A 20290-nucleotide genomic window follows, 5' to 3' on the forward strand; every position below is an offset into this window, starting at 1 on the left:
AGTGTTCCTAAATAATAGGGAAATTCTACGGCTTCCTTGGAAAACAGGACAGCTAAGGGAGCACAGAAATCCTGCATTAGGGTGTGCAGCAATTTCATTGTGCAAACACTGCTCAGAACTGCTCAGTCACCAGCACTAGCTAATTCCCAGCTCTAACACCAGATCCATATCCATTATCTCAAGATAGTATAACTAAACTCCATAGCCAAAAGGTTTGTATAATTTAGAAGTTTGACACAATTATTGAGGTAGTTAATGATGTATAAAATAAAAACAGATTTGATTCTATTCTTCTGAAAAAATTTGCCCTGCTTCTTTCTTTGTACAAGAACTACTGCATAGCTTAGCCAAATACCTTTGTATAGTAAGGCACATCATGGTTCCATCTTTATTTCTTCTTGTAGTCTAGATGACTACAGGAATTTTGTGATTGCCCTGCCTAAATTTTTCGTCAACCTTTCTTTGAAGGCGGGTCACAGCTTGTGGTCAGTTTCAGGATTTCAAACATGTTTTCCAATTTCTCTTAGGGGATGTTTTCCAGTAATTAATTCTGATTACTGGTTTGTTAAGAAATTTATGGCTACCATGATATAAACAACCGCATTGGTTGTTTTGCTCCTGCCAAACTTCCTAATTTATCTAACTGGATCACTGGTTTACTGAGGTATTCTTCAGGGAAAATTCTGCTGCTGCTTGGTCTGATATTGAGAAGTTGCAAAGGCTTCTTCCCTACAAGAAAGGGGTCATTAGCACCAAGTCTGATGCATAAGAAATTAGCTGTATGCTAATCCTAGGGTTGGCAGTGTGAGTAATCTGAGCACGAAGGGAAAGCTCAGGCTCGGTAGGCATGATTCATGCAATCCTACTGGAGTCTGCAGAGGTCGGTGTCTGAACTGAATCATCTGCATCTGATGTTCCCTCTCTTGCCCAAGAGAATGAGGGAGCCTTAAACAGCCCTGCACCTTTTTCCCCAGCAGACTGATGAAGCTCCTAACCTTAAGTTTGTAAGGCTTGTGCTCAGACAGCTGGTGTAGATTACTGATATTTAATTTGTGTTATAGATTACAGGAAGCTTGGCAGCTTTTTACAGCTATGTAAAATGTTGCCTTTAGTAAAAGAAAGTAAATTCATATTAGGGTTTTAGCTTGTTTAAACTTTTAAATTCATAAACATGCAGTAACAGGCCATTCTTTATAATTCATTTCTGCTACTTTAGTTCATTTTATTTGATTTTTCTAAAAAATGAAAATTTTTTACCTTATTGAAACAAGCATTAATTCTGTCACTGCCTTCAAAGGGCCTAGGATTCCACATCAGTGTCTATATTTGTAAGTCTGAATTTAGAACAAGTAGGAGAAAGCATTTGGTATGTTACAGACAAAAGTCATCTACAAGCTGTGTTCCATGCATAGTGAAAAATTATATATATTCTATCTGCACACATGCTTATCCAATTTTTTTTAAAACTAGCTCATTGAATCACACATCTCAGAGTTAACAGATGGATGGTGTCTTTGTATCAGCCTCTACTTGCACTGCTGGACAGAGCAAAAGTATTTCTTGGAAGTTAAGTTCTAATCCTACAGACTCATCTGGACCAAGAAAAAATTTTGGTTTTCAGAGAATTTAGCAACTCTGCTCTCTTCAAATGGCAAGAAGCTGCACATAGACCTACATATGAGCTGTGACTCTCATATGGCCTCCAAAAATCCTGAACTTGCCCATATCCTCTAGTCTGAGAAGCAATGGATCTAGGAGTAAAGGCGAGCAGGCCATGCAGTGAGTTAGATCAGGATTTGACATGCAAGCTCATTTATACTTTTCTAGTAGTCAACAAATACCTTGTCCACATTTTGTTATTTTCTAGAGCTAATAAACAGTACATTCTTATAATGTACTTTTACAACCTGTAAAATCAATTGTTTCATATAGTTACACTCATCTATTACCTCATTTACTTACAGTTTTGGATAACGTGAGCCATTCTAGTCTTAAATTACGCTTTACCCTGCATATCAGTAGGTTAGTAGGAGACAGACTGGAGACTTTCTTCTTACCCTGGCATCTGTGGCCTTGTACAAGACAGTGACCCCTTGGCGTATGCTTGTAGCGATGTACTAATGGGCAGGCAGGGACTGTTCAGCCTCTATCAACCCTCCAGAGCTGAGCTATCGATACAGACTTAAGTCAAGTTTAGGTGATTTATCTTTTTAAGAAATATCCACTAGTATTAGCATATAATAGCTAAAATTGTAAATACAATTTACAAAATCACCTTTGAATGGGTAATAGCGAAGCGGCAGTGAAAGAATGCAGTCTTGAAAAACACTACGGTGCGAGTTATCCGCCTCTAGCATGGCAATAAGGTAAGGGCGCTCAAGGGCGCGCTCGGAGTGTGCAGCGCGATCGCTGCCGGGCCCCGGGGCAGGCACAGCGGGGGGACGGCCCGCCGGCCGCACCGCTGCTCCCAGCGACATTCCCAGCGCGTCCCGATGTGTCTGGCGGCTCTGCCGGAGCGCGCAGGTGACACAGCCGCGCCCTGCCGCCCCATATCTGGGGAGCAGAGCCCTCCTTGGCCAAGCCCTGCGCGGGCAGGCGCGACCCCGGCCGCAGCACCGCCGCCCCCGAGGCACAGCCCGGGGCCCGGCGAGCCCCGGGACGTGCGGGCGGCCGGCGCTGTGCCCGGCGGCGCAGGGCGAGGGCCGCGAGGCGGGCACGCCGCCGCCGCAGCTCCCGGTGCCTCCGCTCGGGCGGCTCCTGGCGGCGGCGGCGCTCCGAGCCCCTCCCGGCCGGCGGGGACGGCGGCGGCGGGGCCCGATGGCGAGACCCGGCGCTGCGTGCCCTCCGCCCGCCCGCCGGGTGATGGTGGCCGCACGGGCGCTGCTCTTCTGGGCGTTGGTTTACAGCTACTGCGGTGTGTGCGCCTGCATCGCCGGGCTGCGGCTGCTCTGGAGCATCGGCCGGCGGCCGGGCGAGACCTTCCGCTGGGTGGTGCGGGAGAACCCCCCCGCCTGCCTCAACGACCCCTCCCTGGGCACCCACTGCTACGTCCGTATCAAGGTGAGGGCGCGGGCGTGGGAGCGGGCCCGCTGGGCGCGCAGGCAGGCACCCACCCCCGCGCTCTGCATGACACCCCTGCCTGCCCTGTTGTGCGGGTGCGATGTGCACGGCAGCCCTGCCTGCCCGGCTGTGCGGGGTGCGATGTGCACGGCAGCCCTGCCTGCCCGGCTGTGTTGTGCACGGCAGCCCTGCCTGCCCGGCTGTGCGGGGTGCGATGTGCACGGCAGCCCTGCCTGCCCGGCTGTGCGGGGTGCGATGTGCACGGCAGCCCTGCCTGCCCGGCTGTGCGGGGTGCGCGGACAGCCCGCCTGCCCTGCCGTGCGTGCTCGCACAGCTGCGCGCATCCAGCGCCTGACTGCACTGCCCCGGCGAGCGGTGCCGTGCCCGGCCCGGCTGCGGGGCCTCAAGCCGGGAGGACGCGGTGCCCGGCCAGCCCGGGTGCGGAGCCCTGGGTGGGCGGTGAGGGGTTCCTTGGCCCCGGGTATCCCGCAGCCCACCGCTCCCTGCACCGCCTCTGCTCTCTCTGCTATTAACGGTTTGCCCAGCGGCAACGGGGAGCTCGCGTCGTGCATCAGGGAAAACGTAGAGCAAGAAGCTAATTGCTGTCCCTCAGGTTGTACCGTTTAAGCCACCAGTCAATTTCTGTTCTTGTCTCAGGTCTTTGTGATTTGCTTCTTTACTAAATGCTCTAAATGAAGTTTTATTAACTGAGTTTCTTTTCCAGCTATAGGTGAGCATAGAATGCATAGCAACTTTTTAAAGTGCTATTTTTCATAAAATAAGCATAAAGATCTCTGTTCCCAGGGTTCTGTGCAGATGGTTTTGTGCCAGGCAGTACTAATATAAATTAGTGAGACTCAGTTTGTCATGATTTGCTTGTTTTCTTTTGCTAACATCATTAGGAGGCATGTGTGGGCTTTTTATTCATATGACATGTTCTTTTTTTCCAGTACCACAAAGCAGTAAATGAACAGGCTGCTGTGGAAGTGAGAGGGCTATGACAGTAATAGAAGAGCATTTGGGGCCAAATCGAATTGCTGTCAATATGACAGTTGATCACTCATCTCAGGAAATAACAAACTCTTGCTGATGGATAACAGTAGTCTAATGGATTACTTTCCAAACCCCTATATCCTACAAATCTATTCAGATTTCAATAAAACAGCCAGTGCAACATCCTGTGTCTGTTCTGGGGGTTAGAAAAAAGGGTACAGCGGTCGATGGGCTTAGTTTGGGCCATGTGATATCTAAACTGCTGCTGTACAAGTGGGGATAGTATTTTCAGGAGTAAAGGGAGTTCCTTAAAGCAACAAATAGATTAGAATAAAAACATGGAGGGCAAATCCCAAGAGGACACCGACTGAAAGAAGCAGCATGGAGGAGAGCTTACCCATTACTCACTAAATGAGAAACTGTGGAAGAAGACTGAGAAACTTCTACTTTTTAAATATAAAAGGATTAAAGGCAGAGTGATCTGGAGAATGATACTTTCTTTGTTGAAATAGCAGAGACAGTGCAGGCTTTGACATTTGTTCAGGAGCTGTACAACCCTTCTTCCTGCAGTTTCTTTCACATGACTTCTAGACAGTATTTAGTGAGCTAACTCCCAACTCCTGTATCTATTTCTGTGTCAGAATTCAGTAAAACCTCTAGGTCATAATGACAGTTTATTTAAATTCTACTGGATTTGACCTTCAGTCAGTGTAAGCTTGTGTACATCCATTCACTTCAATAGCATTTCAGCATTCAACTTCTACAATAAGTAAGTTACCTGGTTGTAATTCTCATAAGACCCAATTCCTTAAAAGATGCATCAGAAACTGATTATTGATAAGGCAGAAAGAAGACTATAACATTAAAGCTTAATTTTCTGAAGTGAGTCTGAAACCTAGAATGATAAAAACTAGCAAATATGTCTTGCTTTCTGGTTACTTAGTTTTGATTGGTTTTGATTGTTAAGAATACAAGTGGTCCTTTATCATGCCAGAATGCAATGTGATGGTTTTAAATAGTTGCATAATCTCACCAGCTAGCTGAAATACTGGAAGTGCATTTAAAGTATTTTGCATTTTAAAGTCTTTCTATAAAGCACATGATTGGTGTCTGTGTGAAAGCAATGTGCTTGCTGTGACAATAACCTGCATTTCCCAGTGGCTGTGCTCTGTCAGAAGTGTTCATGTGCTCAGGGCTGGGCTGGCACACAGGCAAAACCTCGCAGGTATTGGGGCTGGCCCTTCCTGGAAGAAGCTCAGGTAGGTGTGCAGGGCATGGGATACTCAGCTTTGCCAGAGTGTAGCAAATACCTGATCTCAGAAGTAAAGAAGGCTTCAGCTTCAAAACTGATAATTTGATTTTTTTTTAGGGGCAATGTATTGTTTCTTACAATATGGTCTGAAACCATCATCATTCTCAAATCCCAAAGTAGTTCTATGCAGCAATAAACAAACATCTTCTTCTCTTATTTTAGGATTCAGGGTTACGATTCCACTATGTGGCTGCTGGAGAAAGGGGCAAACCACTCATGTTGCTGCTTCATGGTTTTCCAGAATTCTGGTAAATCACCCTTCACCATTTTCTATTATAAAAGAGGATGCGTAAGATATGCAGGATGAACAAGGATGAACACCTCTGATTAAATATCCCCAGTGTGATCCCTTATATGTTTTTATGAATAGTAATGGCATGAAGTTTCAGAAGGCAACGAACTATTGAAACATTTTTTTAACTGCTGCATCCACAAAAAAAAATCCAGACTAACACAAACCAACCATCTTTTTTGTACTGTCAATCCATTTTTCCTCAGCTATGTACCCTTTCCTGCAAACTTTGTGAAGGAACTGCTAATTTTAAACAAATTTCCTGTTTGGATAGTACTTGTACTATATGGCTAAACTTATGAATTATAGCTGAGGGTGTTAAAATAAGGATCCATTATATTTTAAGTGCAATCAGGATTGCACTCCATTTATTAAAAATACTACACATTAATTTTTAACTGGGGGAGGGGAAGAACTATGAGTTCTATAGGTTATTATGCAGCCTAATTTCAGAATCTACTCAGGGAAAAAGGTTCTATTATTAGTTCATCACAAGATGAATGATGAATCAAACCCAATCCTAAATGTTTGTTTATAACAATGAAAAGCAGTCATGTGTCCAATGATTTAACCAAATTGCTCAGGCTGTCGTTGTCAGGTTTAACTAGTGAAGCATGGCTTACAGAACTTGCACAGAAAAAAACAGTGAGGGAAGAAGGGCAGTACTAATGCCAGAAATACAGCAAGGTAAATGATCCTTTTCCTTACCAAACTCAGCTGTGGGGCTAGAGGCCACTGCTGGAGCTGTGATCTCCCAGTCTGTACTCTGGTCATACCATGCTAAACTGACCCAAGCAGAAGAGAGGTCAGATCTCTTCCCTCAGCAATTTCTCCTAGGTACTCTGTCCCAGGATGCTGGGACAGAGTCATATTTCTGTTAAGTTAAATTTTCAAAGAATGACGTTATTCGAGGAATAAATTGCTATCTAAAATTATTAAAGCTGTAAACTTTGATTGAAAGGACAGTTAGATGGGCCAGTGCATATTCTATTCAAACATTATGCATATCTTGCATAAAGCATATTCTAACATAGGCAACAAGACTACAGCTGATTTCCCCTATGGGGGAATAGTAATGGATAAATTAGCATTTTATATACATATTCTACTGAGATTAGGTATATTATTTTTAAAAAGCAGAAAGTAATTCTTACCATTTAGAATAGTGAGTCATGCTATAAGTGGCAGCTACTAGACTTTATTGTCTGACTATTCAAAAGGGATGAATAAAAAACCTCTTATGTAGGTCACTGGGACCACCAAGACTTTCTATCACTGTTCTAGTCTGTAAACCAGTCATATTACCAGTATTTGTGTTAGGTTGTTCATTCACTCAGTGAATACTTTTTCATTCAGAAACAGTGATTGTTCTGAAAGCACAAGATAAAATAACCACAATTTAAGAGAGATGTAAAGCAGCATCAAATTTGTATTGTTTGTCTAGGAAAACAAAAAGGATATTATCCACAATTACAATTCTTAATTTTAATAAATCCTCTGCCTTCAAATGTCTCAAGGTTATAAATAGGACAAATATAGCCAAGTAATACTGACCACTAAGAGTGTTAGAGAATGTCTGAAGGTGACAGATCACTAAAGAATGTAACACACCAGAGCCAATGAGTGTTTTAGATGCATAAGAACTTGAAAATCAATATATTGTGGAAGGTCAATAATAAAATACTTGAAACTGGACATAATGTGTTGAGGCATACATTACTTAAATGTAATGTGACTATTTAAAAGTTGTGTGTGAGATGCTACATTTTATACTACTTGCCCTTTAGAAAAAATGTGATCAGAAAGTCTCAAAATAGATTGAATGTTATGAATGTGGAGGCATTCACAGCATTTCCAAATTCTGCTTACAAAGCAGTTGTCCAATAGCTATATATCATATGGAATAAAACAGTTTATTTGAATATAGAACCTACCCATTTGATAGGTCAGACATTTGGAGACTGATGTACATTGTGAAAACAGAGGATGAGACTCGCTTGTAGACATTTTCAGAAAACAAAAATAGTTGATTTATTTATTTATGGGCCTGGTTCTTTCTTCTTACTGAAGTATATAGAATAGCTGCAACAGTTACCATGGCAAATTCAGCTTCCAAGTCATTATATAACACCTTTAAAAAATTAATTCCTGGGAATCTCAGCTAAACCTTGTCTTTGCATTATATAGCACTGAAATGAAAATGTTCTAACTGTTTTGTTTATATGAATACAGATTCGTATCACTGAGTGTTCCTGTAACCTTATTTAAGTTCAAAGTCCCTGATAGGCTAGAGGCAAAGGTAAAGTGGAAGAGCCCATGGTCTGATACAGACACTGTTTGCATTAAGGTAGAATTCTGTGCATCGTACTTAAAACCACCGCTGATCCAAATGCTACATATCCTTTCTCTGAAACTGTTGAAATAAGCAGAAGTAAAAGCTAGATCCTAGCACAGAGGGATGCAGTCACTGTTATATATGTCCAGAAGGATCATGTTTATCATACATCTTTCTAGTACCGTGTAAGGTAAGACCATGTCTGTCTTGGTACTGACTATAAAATTTATTTGGTTTCAATAACAGCTGAAGGACAGGTAGTTCTTGCAGTTTAAGACCCACCATTTTGTTTTTATTTTTGCTCAATAACACACACACAACCACTACATACAGTTACGAAGTGAGGAATAGCCCAGGCCTTTGCCTAAGTTCTTGCCTTTGTAGGCCTTTTGATGTATGTAATGCTATCACTCTTTTCCATAGAAACACAAGGCTTTGATTAGTACCAACACATTAAGAGAGTTTGTTCCTCAACAGTTCTGGTACAGAGACATATGAAACCATACACAGGATAAATCCTATAAACTTCAGAAAGATCATTTGTTATTAACTGGATTTCTTTCTTTTGTTTATTTAGTGTACGAATTATCTGACATTCTTTTTCTGAATAGGAAAAAAAAAATCCAAAACATGCCTGTGAGTAAGCCAGGGAGAAGAGAAAGCTTTTCAGATCTTACTTTTTTGATGGTACTGTGGCTCCAAGGATAAAACAGAGTAGTCCTCCCTGTGTTCTGGTTTGTGCCTGCTTCCTTTGCAGCAAAGGGACTGTGCCAGACCCAGGAATTGCTGAAAAACCCTGGCTCTGGCCATGCCACTTTTCTGGCAGCTGCACTTTGTTACTGGGGAATTCAAGACAGGAGCACAAAACTACTGCAGCCACAAAGGACCATCAGCACAGCACAGAAAGGAAAAAGAATCTCATAGCAAAAAAAAGCCATGGTAGTTTTCCCTCAAATATTTGGGTGAAAAAGCATTTACTGCGTTTTGGTATCATAATGCTTGACCTTGTAACTCCAATTTTTTTTCCCCTTTGTTAGGTATTCTTGGCGCCATCAATTGCGGGAATTTAAAAGTGAATATCGAGTGGTGGCCCTGGATTTGAGAGGTTATGGAGAAACAGATGCTCCTCCTCACAAAGAAAATTACAAGTTAGATTGCCTGATAGCAGACATCAAGGATATTTTGGAATCTCTAGGTGCGTTAGTAGAAGAAAAACCTACTTGACTCAAAAATTACTTGATTTTCCAGGAAAAGAAACCCACATAAATATCTAGCACTGTTGTGGTTTGTTGTTTTTTTTTTTTTTTTTAATATATGCATTACAGAGGTGTATAGATATAAATTTAAGGATACTAATATTTCTTGGACAATTATAAATGAAAAAGTGTTGTTGCCTAATTACAATGTGTATGTCAGTATAAGCAATATATAAAGATGGTTTTTTCATCAGATATTTTGAAAACAAAATTCCTATGTGCTGTAAAATCCAGCAGTGCAAACCTGTGGTCTTTTTCCCTAAGAAGTCTTTCCTCTTAACCACTTGCATTTAGTGGATAATATTCTAAGAGTCTTAAAGCACTTGCAGACCAAGGAATTTATATCAGATTACATTCTTCTTGCACAAACAAGACATAAGAAATATTGTAGGCTTTACAGAGATGGTGAGAGTGCATCTGCTGTATCGGGGAAAAAAAAAGCCCTCTGAAAATACTACCCTCTGCACAATACTACTCCTGCTACTCCTCTCAGTTCTCAAGGGCTGAATCACTCTGTCTTACACAACAGTGAGAGCAGAAGGGAGAACAGGGGGCACACTGCTCTCTGTGGCAAATACACAGCATAAAGGTCTAGAACTGAAGTGCAAAATTTGCCACTGCAGTTCAGTTTGAAGTGTCCCTGTTTGGGTGATAAATTGTAACCCCTGGTGAAGGATATTTCCCTTCCATACCAAGATCAACGCAAGGGATTAGATTGTCATTCTCTGAAGAATTTTAATTCCCTGGATACTCTAGTCATAGTAAAACAATTACTGCATTTCATATAAAGAAATAATAAAGCACTGATTCAAGTTCTGAGATTTGAATTTAGGATTTGCTTTACTTGTGGTGTTTGAGTATTGGCAAAAGATTGGGCAGGCAGTCCTCACACAGTGTTGACATTTTCCAGCCTTCGCTGGTTGTGTTAATCTCCATGGTAACACCATGGTTATGCTTGAGAAGTGCTCTCAGCATAATTCAATTTCAGAGGGATTTAAATTTTTTGGGGAAGATCACTTCAGAGCCTTGTTATCTTTGTTTGTCCTAATCCCAAGTTCAATTCTTTTGGAGGACTTGATCATATCAAAAGTGCTCCAAAAGATTTCTATCCAAGTGAGTTTATAAGGTTTTTTGACAACTGTGTCCAAATTTATGTCAGAATTCTAAACGTCTTGGCTTTTATATGTTTCATTTGTAGTCTGTGTGCTCAACATTCCAGTCCTCATTGAGGAGGGTGATGGTATCTGACACTAGAGTATGTTGTTTTCCAACAGTAGTTAAAGAAAGAGTGGTTAAGCTTTCAAAATACTTGGTCACTATCCTGCCCATGCCCCTTCTGTTGCTGCTAAAATACAAATTTTATTGATGAATTAAGTATGTGAATGTCCAGAACTTATAGAATTGCCAACAGAACAGCTTACGGAGAAAAGCTACAGGCTCCCTAAGTGTATAAATGGGAGTGTTTACACATGCTATATATATGGCTATTAAGTATAATGCCCACTTTTGGCATAATGATGCCACTGAGTGCTTAGATAACCTCTCATATTTAGAGAAATACATTAGGATTGATTTTGTTCTGGAGGTTCTCAGGAGATTGCTCAGTCTTCTTGTCTGCAGTTTCAAATTTTAAACTCCCTAAACATGGCAAATGTACGTGTGTTATAACGACTGCAGAGTGAACTGGCTATCAGACCCTGCACTGGCCAAGATGTGAACAGAGAGGCCATCTGCATATTAAGTAACTTTAGGGTGATATGGAGGTAGTAGAGTTAAAGTTGACTGATGTCCAATTAAATACTTTGACATATTTATAAATTTTTAAACTATAACAGTGCCCTACTTTTTCTGACTGTTAGTAATGGAAGTGGTGCAGTATTGAAGCTACATTAATAAATGTGCTGAACCACCTATTTAGCCCAATAATGATTTTATTGTATGAGCTGATTTCTGTGAATACTAATTTCTTTGAAATAAAAGCATGTGTCTATGTTTGTGTGGTAGGATACAACAAGTGTGTGTTGATTGGCCATGACTGGGGAGGAATGATCGCTTGGTTAGTGGCCATATGCTACCCTGAAATGGTGACTAAGCTGATTGTGGTTAATTTCCCCCATCCTTCTGTATTTACAGGTAAGTTTAACAGTAGTCTTTGTTAATCCAAAGTATCTGCATTTTGGTTGTGCTTGCCTAGAGAACCAACAGCCTGCCTCAGTAGATGAGCTGCAAGTACTCTATGGCTCTCACAGGCTGGACTGTATTTCATGAAGCAGTAAGATATCAAGTATTTGTTTGACTTCTGAAAATAAATTCATTGTAGGAAGTGGGAATGCTTGCAATGGAAGTTACAGATTTTTTTTAATCCTTGAGGGTCCACAAACAAAATTTTCAAACACACAAATCTGGTTTTTTGCACTTTATCACTGTTTATCACTGTTGTATATATCAGGAAAAAATTCCCAAAGAAGGACGTATATTGTATTACACTTTGGTAAAGGCTGCACTGCATTATTGAATCTGCATAAGCCTGTCTTTGTATGAATGTGAATCAGAGATTAGAATTACATCCTGATTTAGGTGACAAGTGACAATTTATGATCTGGTACAATATTCATTGGAAGAAGTCTTTCCAGGCTACTTAATAGAGCTCAGGAATGTACCAGTACTTTGCTGAAACAGGACTTGTTTAACTATTTGTTGTGTGATAGAGTTGAGTTTTGTACCCAGAATTACAAAACATTTCATAGGAATTATATAAACATTCAGTAATGAAAAGGAAAGTACTATCTCACTAATTTGAATTTTTGCAATCGCTGCCCTTACCCTATCTCCATTTAAAAAGTCACCCCATTTCCCCATAAATAGCCAAGAATATTCAGCAGAGCTTTAATTTTAATTTCAATTGAATGTAAATCTGACCTTACACTGTGGGATCAGACACACCACCCATATTTGTTGTTCTCACAGTGTTCTTGGGTACCTTTCTAAGATACTAAAGAACATTTTGCCAGGTGTTTAATCCACACTTACCCATGGAAAGCACATGAGCTTTGTTTAGCACGTGAGCAAGCAGAAGATTTTTGCAGTGTTTTCAATGAGAGCAGGAGCGAGGCTGTAGAAAAGATAATTGCATTTTATTATAGTATTTGTTTGCATATTTGTTGAACTACAAAATCTGTTCTGTAGCCTAATGAATTCTCCCTACATCAAATTTATTCTACTGTGGATTAAAAGAAAATACACAGTTTATAAATAGTACAGAAAAGTAAAGTGATCAGTGCTGACAATGGTCCATCAGGAAAAATATAATAGATAATGCAATTTAAGAATGTACAAGATATGAAATTTTAGAAGATACCTAACACTTCAATATCTGTTGGCTTAAAACCCATTTTTATTCACTGTCAGAATTAATATTTCAGAGATATGTCCTGTGCTGGAAATGTGGTTTTTACATTCCTAAATTTGCACCTGTAAAGGAAAAGTTCTAGACTTCCTAGTACCTGCACACATTGTGTGCTTGCTTTGAGGAAGTTAGGTATTTGAATGTCAAGGTTGACTCTTGAAACTCACTGAAGACACAGATTTAAATTTTAAAAAAAAAAGTCAATGCAAGTTTGTGATAGAGATAGATAGATAGATAAATAGATAGATAGATAGATGATAGATAGATAATAATTTTCTTTTACTATATATGCTCCTATGTCTTTAAAAATTATCATAAAAATCTTTGACTTTATGTACCCTTGATTATAGTTCTTGAAATTTCCAAGAAGACACTATTAGAAAAATTCTATACTTCAGTGAACAGTACTGATGCAGTCTTTAGAATGTCAGTGGATCATCATCTACAGATTTCTGTGCATCACATCATTGATGAGAGAAATACCTAGTTATGCCTTTTATTCCACATCTGGGAAAAAAAATGCTTTGGACTAGCTACACAAATAGATCTCTAAGTGAAAAACTATCATGCAATTAAATTCTCCAGTGCTGCTGTCCTCACCTATTCTTTGGCAACTTTTGTTTTGCTGGCTGTTTCTACTAACATTTATAGAAGAAGTATATTTTAACGGCTACATCATGTATTTATTCCTGAAACAATAATCATCTTTTGTCACACAGCATACTTTAATGTAATATTTTAAAAACATTCCTTTAAGTTTAAAAAATTGTAATATTACTAGTAATTTTGTTTGAGCCATCAGTTTTCATTTTTAATTCATGGACATTTTTGTTTCAGAATACATTCTACGACATCCATCACAATTGATTAAATCTGGTTACTACTTCTTTTTCCAAATGCCATGGTTTCCTGAATTCATGTTTACACTAAATGATTTCAAGGTGAGCAAAATGAATGCTCTTGTTTATATATGTAACTGTGACTAATGGAATAATTGCCACCTACATTGATCCCTTCTGATGAAGTTGTAATTACTGGAAAAAATACAGAGCCTTCTGATTTTTCTTCTTAAGCTTTATATAAAGTAGCACACCAGTACATAGTCTCTGAGATTAACTCTTACTTCTGCATTTCTGGGAGGTGCTGAGGGAGGTACTTTTGACCTCAGACTGCAGTGCGTTACTCCACCTAAAGAGTCAGCTGGTTTTACTTGTGCCCATACCAGTGGGACACAGTTGGTGCCTGGGGACTTCTTGCTGACTTATCTGAAGTTCCTGTGTGCAGTGGGACATCCTCTTATCTCTCAGAGCCTGCTACAGGGCAGGCAGTGTGGGAGGCTGGGCATTGCACTCAGCCAGGTGATGAATTGTGCCCGAGAAGCCAAGGCCAACACTTTGTATAACCTCAAATATGAGTAGGAGCCAATAGAAAAGGGCAACGGTGCAGGGATACACCCTCTTACACACCAAGAGCCCCGAGCACAGCTCCCAGTGCTGCACACACAGGGCACAGCCAGCTGGGAGGTCATGAACCCTGCCCTGCCACCTGCTGGGGTCCATCCCAAAGAAAACTAGGTACCTGCCACAGGTAGCAGGTCAGGATGCAGTAACTTGGTAATACTGGTATTTCTCTGTACTTGATTATTCTGGAATAAGTTATACTTGAGATGTTTACTTTGTGCTTTACACATAGCTCTCTAAAAACTCATTTGAACCATTCATTGTACTTTGAACATAAACAGATTTTATAAATATGCATAAACAGATTTTAGAAAGATGTTGTCCATGTTGTCCCATTTTCTAACTATCTTACATAATAGTTTTTTCTTCTTGCTTTTGTAGGTTCTGAAAAGTTTATTTACCAGCCAGGCCACTGGAATTGGAAGGAAAGGCTGCAGATTAACTGCAGAGGATATTGAAGCTTATCTCTATGTCTTTTCACAGCCCGGAGCATTAACAGGACCCATTAACCATTACAGAACTCTTTTCAGGTCAGTGTAATATTCCCAAGCAAAGGAAAATATTCTAGAGAGTCCCCTGGAGCCCAGAAGTGTTACTGTGGCTCCTCTCCTGCTGCTAAACCAGAGGAAAACCCCAGGTGTGTTCCTGAAGCCTCACCAGGAGGGCACAGGCCCAGTCCAGCAGTGAGAGGCCAGGTGTGTTCTAAGAGGTGTCCACACAAAAGGGCAAAACAAGCAGAGTGCACGAAAGGAAAATCTTTGTTTCAAAATTTAATAAAACAAAGACTCTTGTTCATTCACAGTCCCCAGTCTTTTTTTTGAGTTGGCAATCTCAAAAATCCACCTCTAAACTTTACTTTAAAAATTAACATCAATTAATTTTTTGCATTTACAATTCATATTATGATAATATCTATCAAGAGCTTATTATTATATAATACTATCAGATGATATGGCATCCAAATATGCCATACTTGGATGCCATATCATCCCTTACTTGCAACTTTACAAGACCTTGTCTGGCACAATTTCATTGTGTTTAGGCTATTTCTGTTTTTCAGAAAGGTGGGAGAGGTTTTTTATAACTAAGCCTAAAACTAACCTAACTTGGTTTGGGTTTGGAGGGTTTTTTTTTTTATTCCATTATTGGTCTTACCAGACTCACTTCATAGAGTATTAATAGAGATAGCATAATAATAGGAAATATTTTTGCGAGATTAATATTTATTTTCTCAAACAGCTTTCTAATAGTTTTAACTTTCCTGACAGGAGTTGGCTTAGCCTTAGAGACTGACATCCCCTTTTTTATCTACCAAAAACAGGGCCAGAAGGTCTTAACTCTGCATATATTCTACTTACAGCACTAACTTGGACTATATAAAGAAGAGTGGCATTGAATTTGTTTTTCCTTTATTATCTCCAGTCTTCAGTAGTGATAAATGTCCTGCATGCTTCTCTAACAAAAGACCAGCTTCCCAATATCCTTTAAAACAACAATTTCCTTCTTTCCCTAAACTCAGGCAGTAGATTCTAGAAGTAGCAAAACTTTTCATTTTCCATAGTCCAAATTTACTGCCACCTTTATTTTGCTCTTTCTGTGTCATCCATGCTGTCGCTGTCAGGAGGGCAACCAGCAGGGAAAACACAGTGAGGAAAACAGGGACCTGAGCTAGGTGCTGCCTTGTACAGGCTGAGACAGAACTGAACCGAGAAAGCAGAAGGCTAACCCCAAACATGGCTGAAACGGGGAATAAAGGAGATCGCTGTGCTGGTAACAGTGCACTTATTTAAAGCTGTGCAGAGAGCAGCCGATGACATCAGCTGGCATGTCCAAGGGCCACGGGGCTGCCTGGCTGCCCCGGGCTCCCCAGCCCTGCAGGAGCCCTGGGCAGGGCTGATGAGGAGCTCAGCGCCCCGAGCCCTGCTCGTTCCATCGGCCACAGCACCTCGCTCCACTGCGTGTGCACATTAACCAGATGCTCCTCTGACAGCAGCAGTGCCGTGCCTGTGACAGCTGAATTGCTCTGAGAGGCACAGACAAATGGAAGAGTTGTGAACATTTAAACTATTGTTTCAGGCCTTTTCAGACTCGAAAACAAAGTGTAGTATCAAAGTCAGAAAGTATCTTCACAGCTATTTATTCCTCTGTGTTTTGTGGGTATGTTTGTGCATTGTTCACTTTATTCTTCTGATGAATAAAGCAAGAAGAACTGCACTGAATTCAGAGAATCTATTTAGGTGCTTATCAGCCATGATGAAGCAGGCTTTGGACTGGAACAAAAAGATCAGTCACACAGTTCTTGTCACCAGTTCTGATGGTCACGCCTTATGGGATGGGAATTGTTAAATATGAAAACTGGATTGGAATTTTCCCTTTCCCTCATCTAAGTCATTAAGCAGCACTTGGATGCTGATGACTTGTATTGACCATAAATCCCAGTGGGCTGATGCTGGTGACCTACATGTTAAAGGGTCCAACTCATTGCTATCCACTTGGAGGTTTTCTTCAGAGCCTAATTTTTCTGGAATGTTATTTCCAGAGAGGTGATTAAAATAACTTACTTTCATCCATCACCAGCACATCTTTTTATAAATAGAACAGTGGTCATTTCTTTCCCTATACATTAAATACAAACACTTTGAGAATAAATCCATAAAGTTTTTATATCATGCTTGGTTAAGAGAGATAGGTAAGAAGCTGGAACTTTAATTTCTTCTGATGCACCATTTGTTTAGAAAATAGCATTAGTTCTCTTGTAGCAGTTAAGGACTACTTGACTGTTTACAGAGAAACTGTATAACAATGCTGTATGAAAGTTTGAGTCTATTTTTCAAAGACTGTAATATTTAATGAATGGAACTTCCCTTTCTAAATGAGAAATCTGCACATTAATTGTTATTAAAGGCGATTTCTGGAAACTTCAGGAATTATATAATTCCCCATATTCCAGACTGAACAGAAATATAGTGTAGTTCATAGACAATGAAAAGTGACAAAAAAAGCCTGTGAAAAAAAGCCTGTAAAAAGCCTGATAGAGTTTCCCTAAGTGAGGCTGCAAACCTTGCAAAGCATAAAACAGTAAACTGTACAGTAGTGAAAAAACACACATTAATAGTAAAAATTTCCAGTATACTGGATTAAAAGGTAGAGAGATTAGTCTCAATGCACGGAATCAGATATCAAATTATCAGCTTTTAAAACTGATACTATGAAAAAGCTGTGGTTCAGTGGGTGAGGTCAAGTTGCTTGCAAAATGAGATTTAAATCCATTGGTAAAAAAGGCCATTTTAAGAATTTTTGAAATCATCAATCAAAATGAAATTATTATCTAAAGTGATCTTTTATTAGCATTTCTTGACTTTGAATGTAAGTATAGAGGAAGAATGTCTTCAATGTCTCATTTTATTTGTCTTACTTTAAACTAAGACATGTCACCTTCTTTGTCTTGCTCTTTTTACAGAGCATAGTCTCTTAACTAACTCCTAACTTTACAACTAGTAATTACATAAGTCATAAAAGTTTATTCAGGAAATCTTTTTTCTATACATTACTGGTTTAAAATAATCCTCTTTTTACCTTAATTCAATAAAGATTTGTATCTGATCAGATGGAATTTATTTTGAATTGTCACAGCTCATCTGTCACCGAATGTGGCTAAAAGTAAGCAATTCAAGCTTAGATAATTTTTTTAGCATCTTTGAAATGTGCTGGAATAAATTCTGATAGGTTAATGCTGAAAAGTCTTTCATACTAGCTACTTGCATCTTTCATGTCTATATTATGAGGTAATATTTATAAAATTACCAATTTAAATAATGCTATTAAGAAAAAAATTATCAAAGTTTAAGTAGGTCATTCTGATAGAACTTGGAGTCACAGGGTTTTTTTTATATTGTAGAAGATATTGTGGCACCTAGAAAGTTTGCAATGAGATTCACTGCATTGATTTCAAAATCTGTATTGAATGAAATATGACTTGATGAATTTTTATTAAAGTAAAACCTAACTACGTGTGTTTTATCTTTAAAGCTGCCTACCTCTGCAGCATCATGAAGTTATCATGCCAACCCTGCTGTTATGGGGAGAAAGAGATGCATTTATGGAAGTTGAGATGGCAGAAATTACAAGGATTTATGTTAAAAATCACTTCAGATTAACTATTTTGTCAGAAGCCAGTCATTGGCTCCAGCAGGATCAACCTGACATAGTGAACAAGTTGATATGGACCTTTCTTAAGGAAGAGACAAAAAGAAAAAGAGAATAACTGTTTGTACATGTTTTAAGGGGTCTAAATAAAAGCTCTTCAGATTTAAAACCTAATTGTTATCAGGGCCATATTTCCAGCCTGCCTTCTATTTTGAGCTCTGTTAGAGAAGTGTTTTCATTGTACTGTACATTTGGACACTAATCGTACAGCTAAAAGAAGTGAGTATGAGAATATATGATACCAACATTGGTTTTACCTGTATACTTGTATTTTGCACATAAAAACACCTGCCTTAAAATACATATGTATTTGTACAGAAAGAAAATCATGGAAAGTTGCTTGGTTTTGTTTTTTCCCTTGCTATACAGTTGTAATGTGTGGTGCCTTTTACAAATTTATAATGAAACAATAGAGTGGTGCCATACTGAAGAAAGTCACAAGTTTTCATTCTAGATTTGCCTGAATTTTTTTAATGTATTTTACCATTCAACAGTAACTCTTTTTATCTATATTTTAGCATACTGAACGATTGAAAATTTTCTGGGTACGTTTCTAGTCTTCAAGTGAATAATGATCCGTATCTTGTTGTATTGTTGAATGCAGCTGCTTTGCGCAATGTGTTTTTCTTTCTTGACTAAAAAATGGGAAACCTGTACACTCCACATGTCTGAACAAGAACAATGGAAAATTAAGATATAACATGTATCAAATTCACCTCTGTCTAATAAAATGCAACTTATAAGACTCACATTACTTTATCTGACTTCTTGTGGAGAGATTTGCTGAAGCTAAGAACTGTGTTTGAATAGCTGAAGTGTCTGATCTAGTATTCAGCCTGGACAGTCATGCTACGATTGTTGTCAATTCTTGAAAATAATGCCTCATTGTTGGCATTATCCTTCCTATGTCAGCAACTACTGTTCTTGTCTCCAAAAACTGCTGCCCGGTTCCTGTGTTTATAGGAGGAAGAGACACGGTGATTATGGACACAAAGGGTTGAATTAACTTGCATGTGATGGCAGGGGAGAAGAAAACTGTATGCTAAATACAAAGGGAAACAAAATAAAAATAGGAGACCACAGAGTAGGTGTCACCTTCCTATCAGGTTTCCAAAGCCTCCCTCTGCACCTGCAGAGCAAGCGCAGTGCCCTGGAATCAAAGGTGCACAAGAGCCTACTGAGGGAAGCATCAGGGCCAGGTGAGCCTGAACCAACTGTCCCACCAGAGTAGGAGAGATGCTGGGGAATCCCAGCACATCCCCACACTGCCAAGTGCGGCATCTCTTCGGAGCCAGTGTCCCACTGGCATGGGAGCAGGCCGTGCCCAGCGTGGCCCTCGGCGGGAAGCACCAAGCGGCGCTGCCCGCCCAGCTCATGGCTGGAGACTGCTCCCGTCCCCTTCGCAAACCTCAGAGTCTCCTCAGGATCACGCCTGTGGTGTTGAACTTCCTTCTTTCCATCCACTGGTACCTGCCTTTCAAGCATTTTTTCCTGAATACTTTCAGCACTTATCAACTAAAATGGTTATGTGCTTCTCTTACTTACACTGTGAAACTGGAAAGGCTCTCCCTTGCTCCAGGAGGTGGCACAGAGAGACTTCTATCGCCTGCGCAGCGGTTTTGCTTTGGCAGGACTGACAGTGCTGGGGAGTACGGATTTTCCTGCAGAGCACCGGCTGTCCGGCAGCCGCAGCCCGCCGCGCTTCCATCGCCGCGGCGGGCGCACACGGCGGGGCGGCCGCGGAGCGCCGGGCCCCTCACGCGAGGGAGCGGCCCTCGGCCGCGGGGCGCAGCGGCGGCCGGTAGAGGGCGCACTCCCGGCGGCACGCGCGCTGAGGCCCCGCCCCATCAGGGAAGCTGAGGGGGGTGGGGTCTCCCATATGGGGGCGGGGCCAGGCGGGAGCCGCCGGCTCTCATTGGCGGAGGCCGCTGCTGGCCCCGCCCCGCGAGCGGCGCGGGTCCCGCTCCGGG

General features: G+C 40.6%; 1 protein-coding gene across 1 annotated transcript; it reads left to right on the forward strand.

Annotated features, from left to right (window-relative positions):
- The first annotated feature begins 2563 nt into the window (after positions 1–2563).
- Positions 2564–19071, forward strand: EPHX4 (epoxide hydrolase 4). Its single transcript, XM_030279169.4, has 7 exons — positions 2564–3060; positions 5528–5613; positions 9030–9187; positions 11253–11381; positions 13492–13595; positions 14496–14644; positions 18144–19071. Exons 1-7 carry the CDS (start codon positions 2818–2820, stop codon positions 18376–18378), a joined length of 1104 nt encoding a protein of 367 aa, XP_030135029.1. The 5' UTR covers positions 2564–2817; the 3' UTR covers positions 18379–19071.
- The last annotated feature ends 1219 nt before the right edge of the window (positions 19072–20290 follow it).

The sequence above is a fragment of the Taeniopygia guttata genome, chromosome 8, assembly GCF_048771995.1.
Source record: "Taeniopygia guttata chromosome 8, bTaeGut7.mat, whole genome shotgun sequence".
Lineage (NCBI taxonomy): Eukaryota > Metazoa > Chordata > Aves > Passeriformes > Estrildidae > Taeniopygia > Taeniopygia guttata.

What these genes read in the sequence shown, in the direction of transcription:
- EPHX4 (XM_030279169.4), top strand. Translation starts at nt 2,818, where the DNA reads ATGGCGAGACCCGGCGCTGCGTGCCCTCCGCCCGCCCGCCGGGTGATG. An exon ending in ACTGCTACGTCCGTATCAAG is followed by an intron (nt 3,061 to 5,527) that starts GTGAGGGCGCGG and finishes CTCTTATTTTAG; the next exon opens with GATTCAGGGTTACGATTCCA. An exon ending in CCATCCTTCTGTATTTACAG is followed by an intron (nt 11,382 to 13,491) that starts GTAAGTTTAACA and finishes TTTTTGTTTCAG; the next exon opens with AATACATTCTACGACATCCA.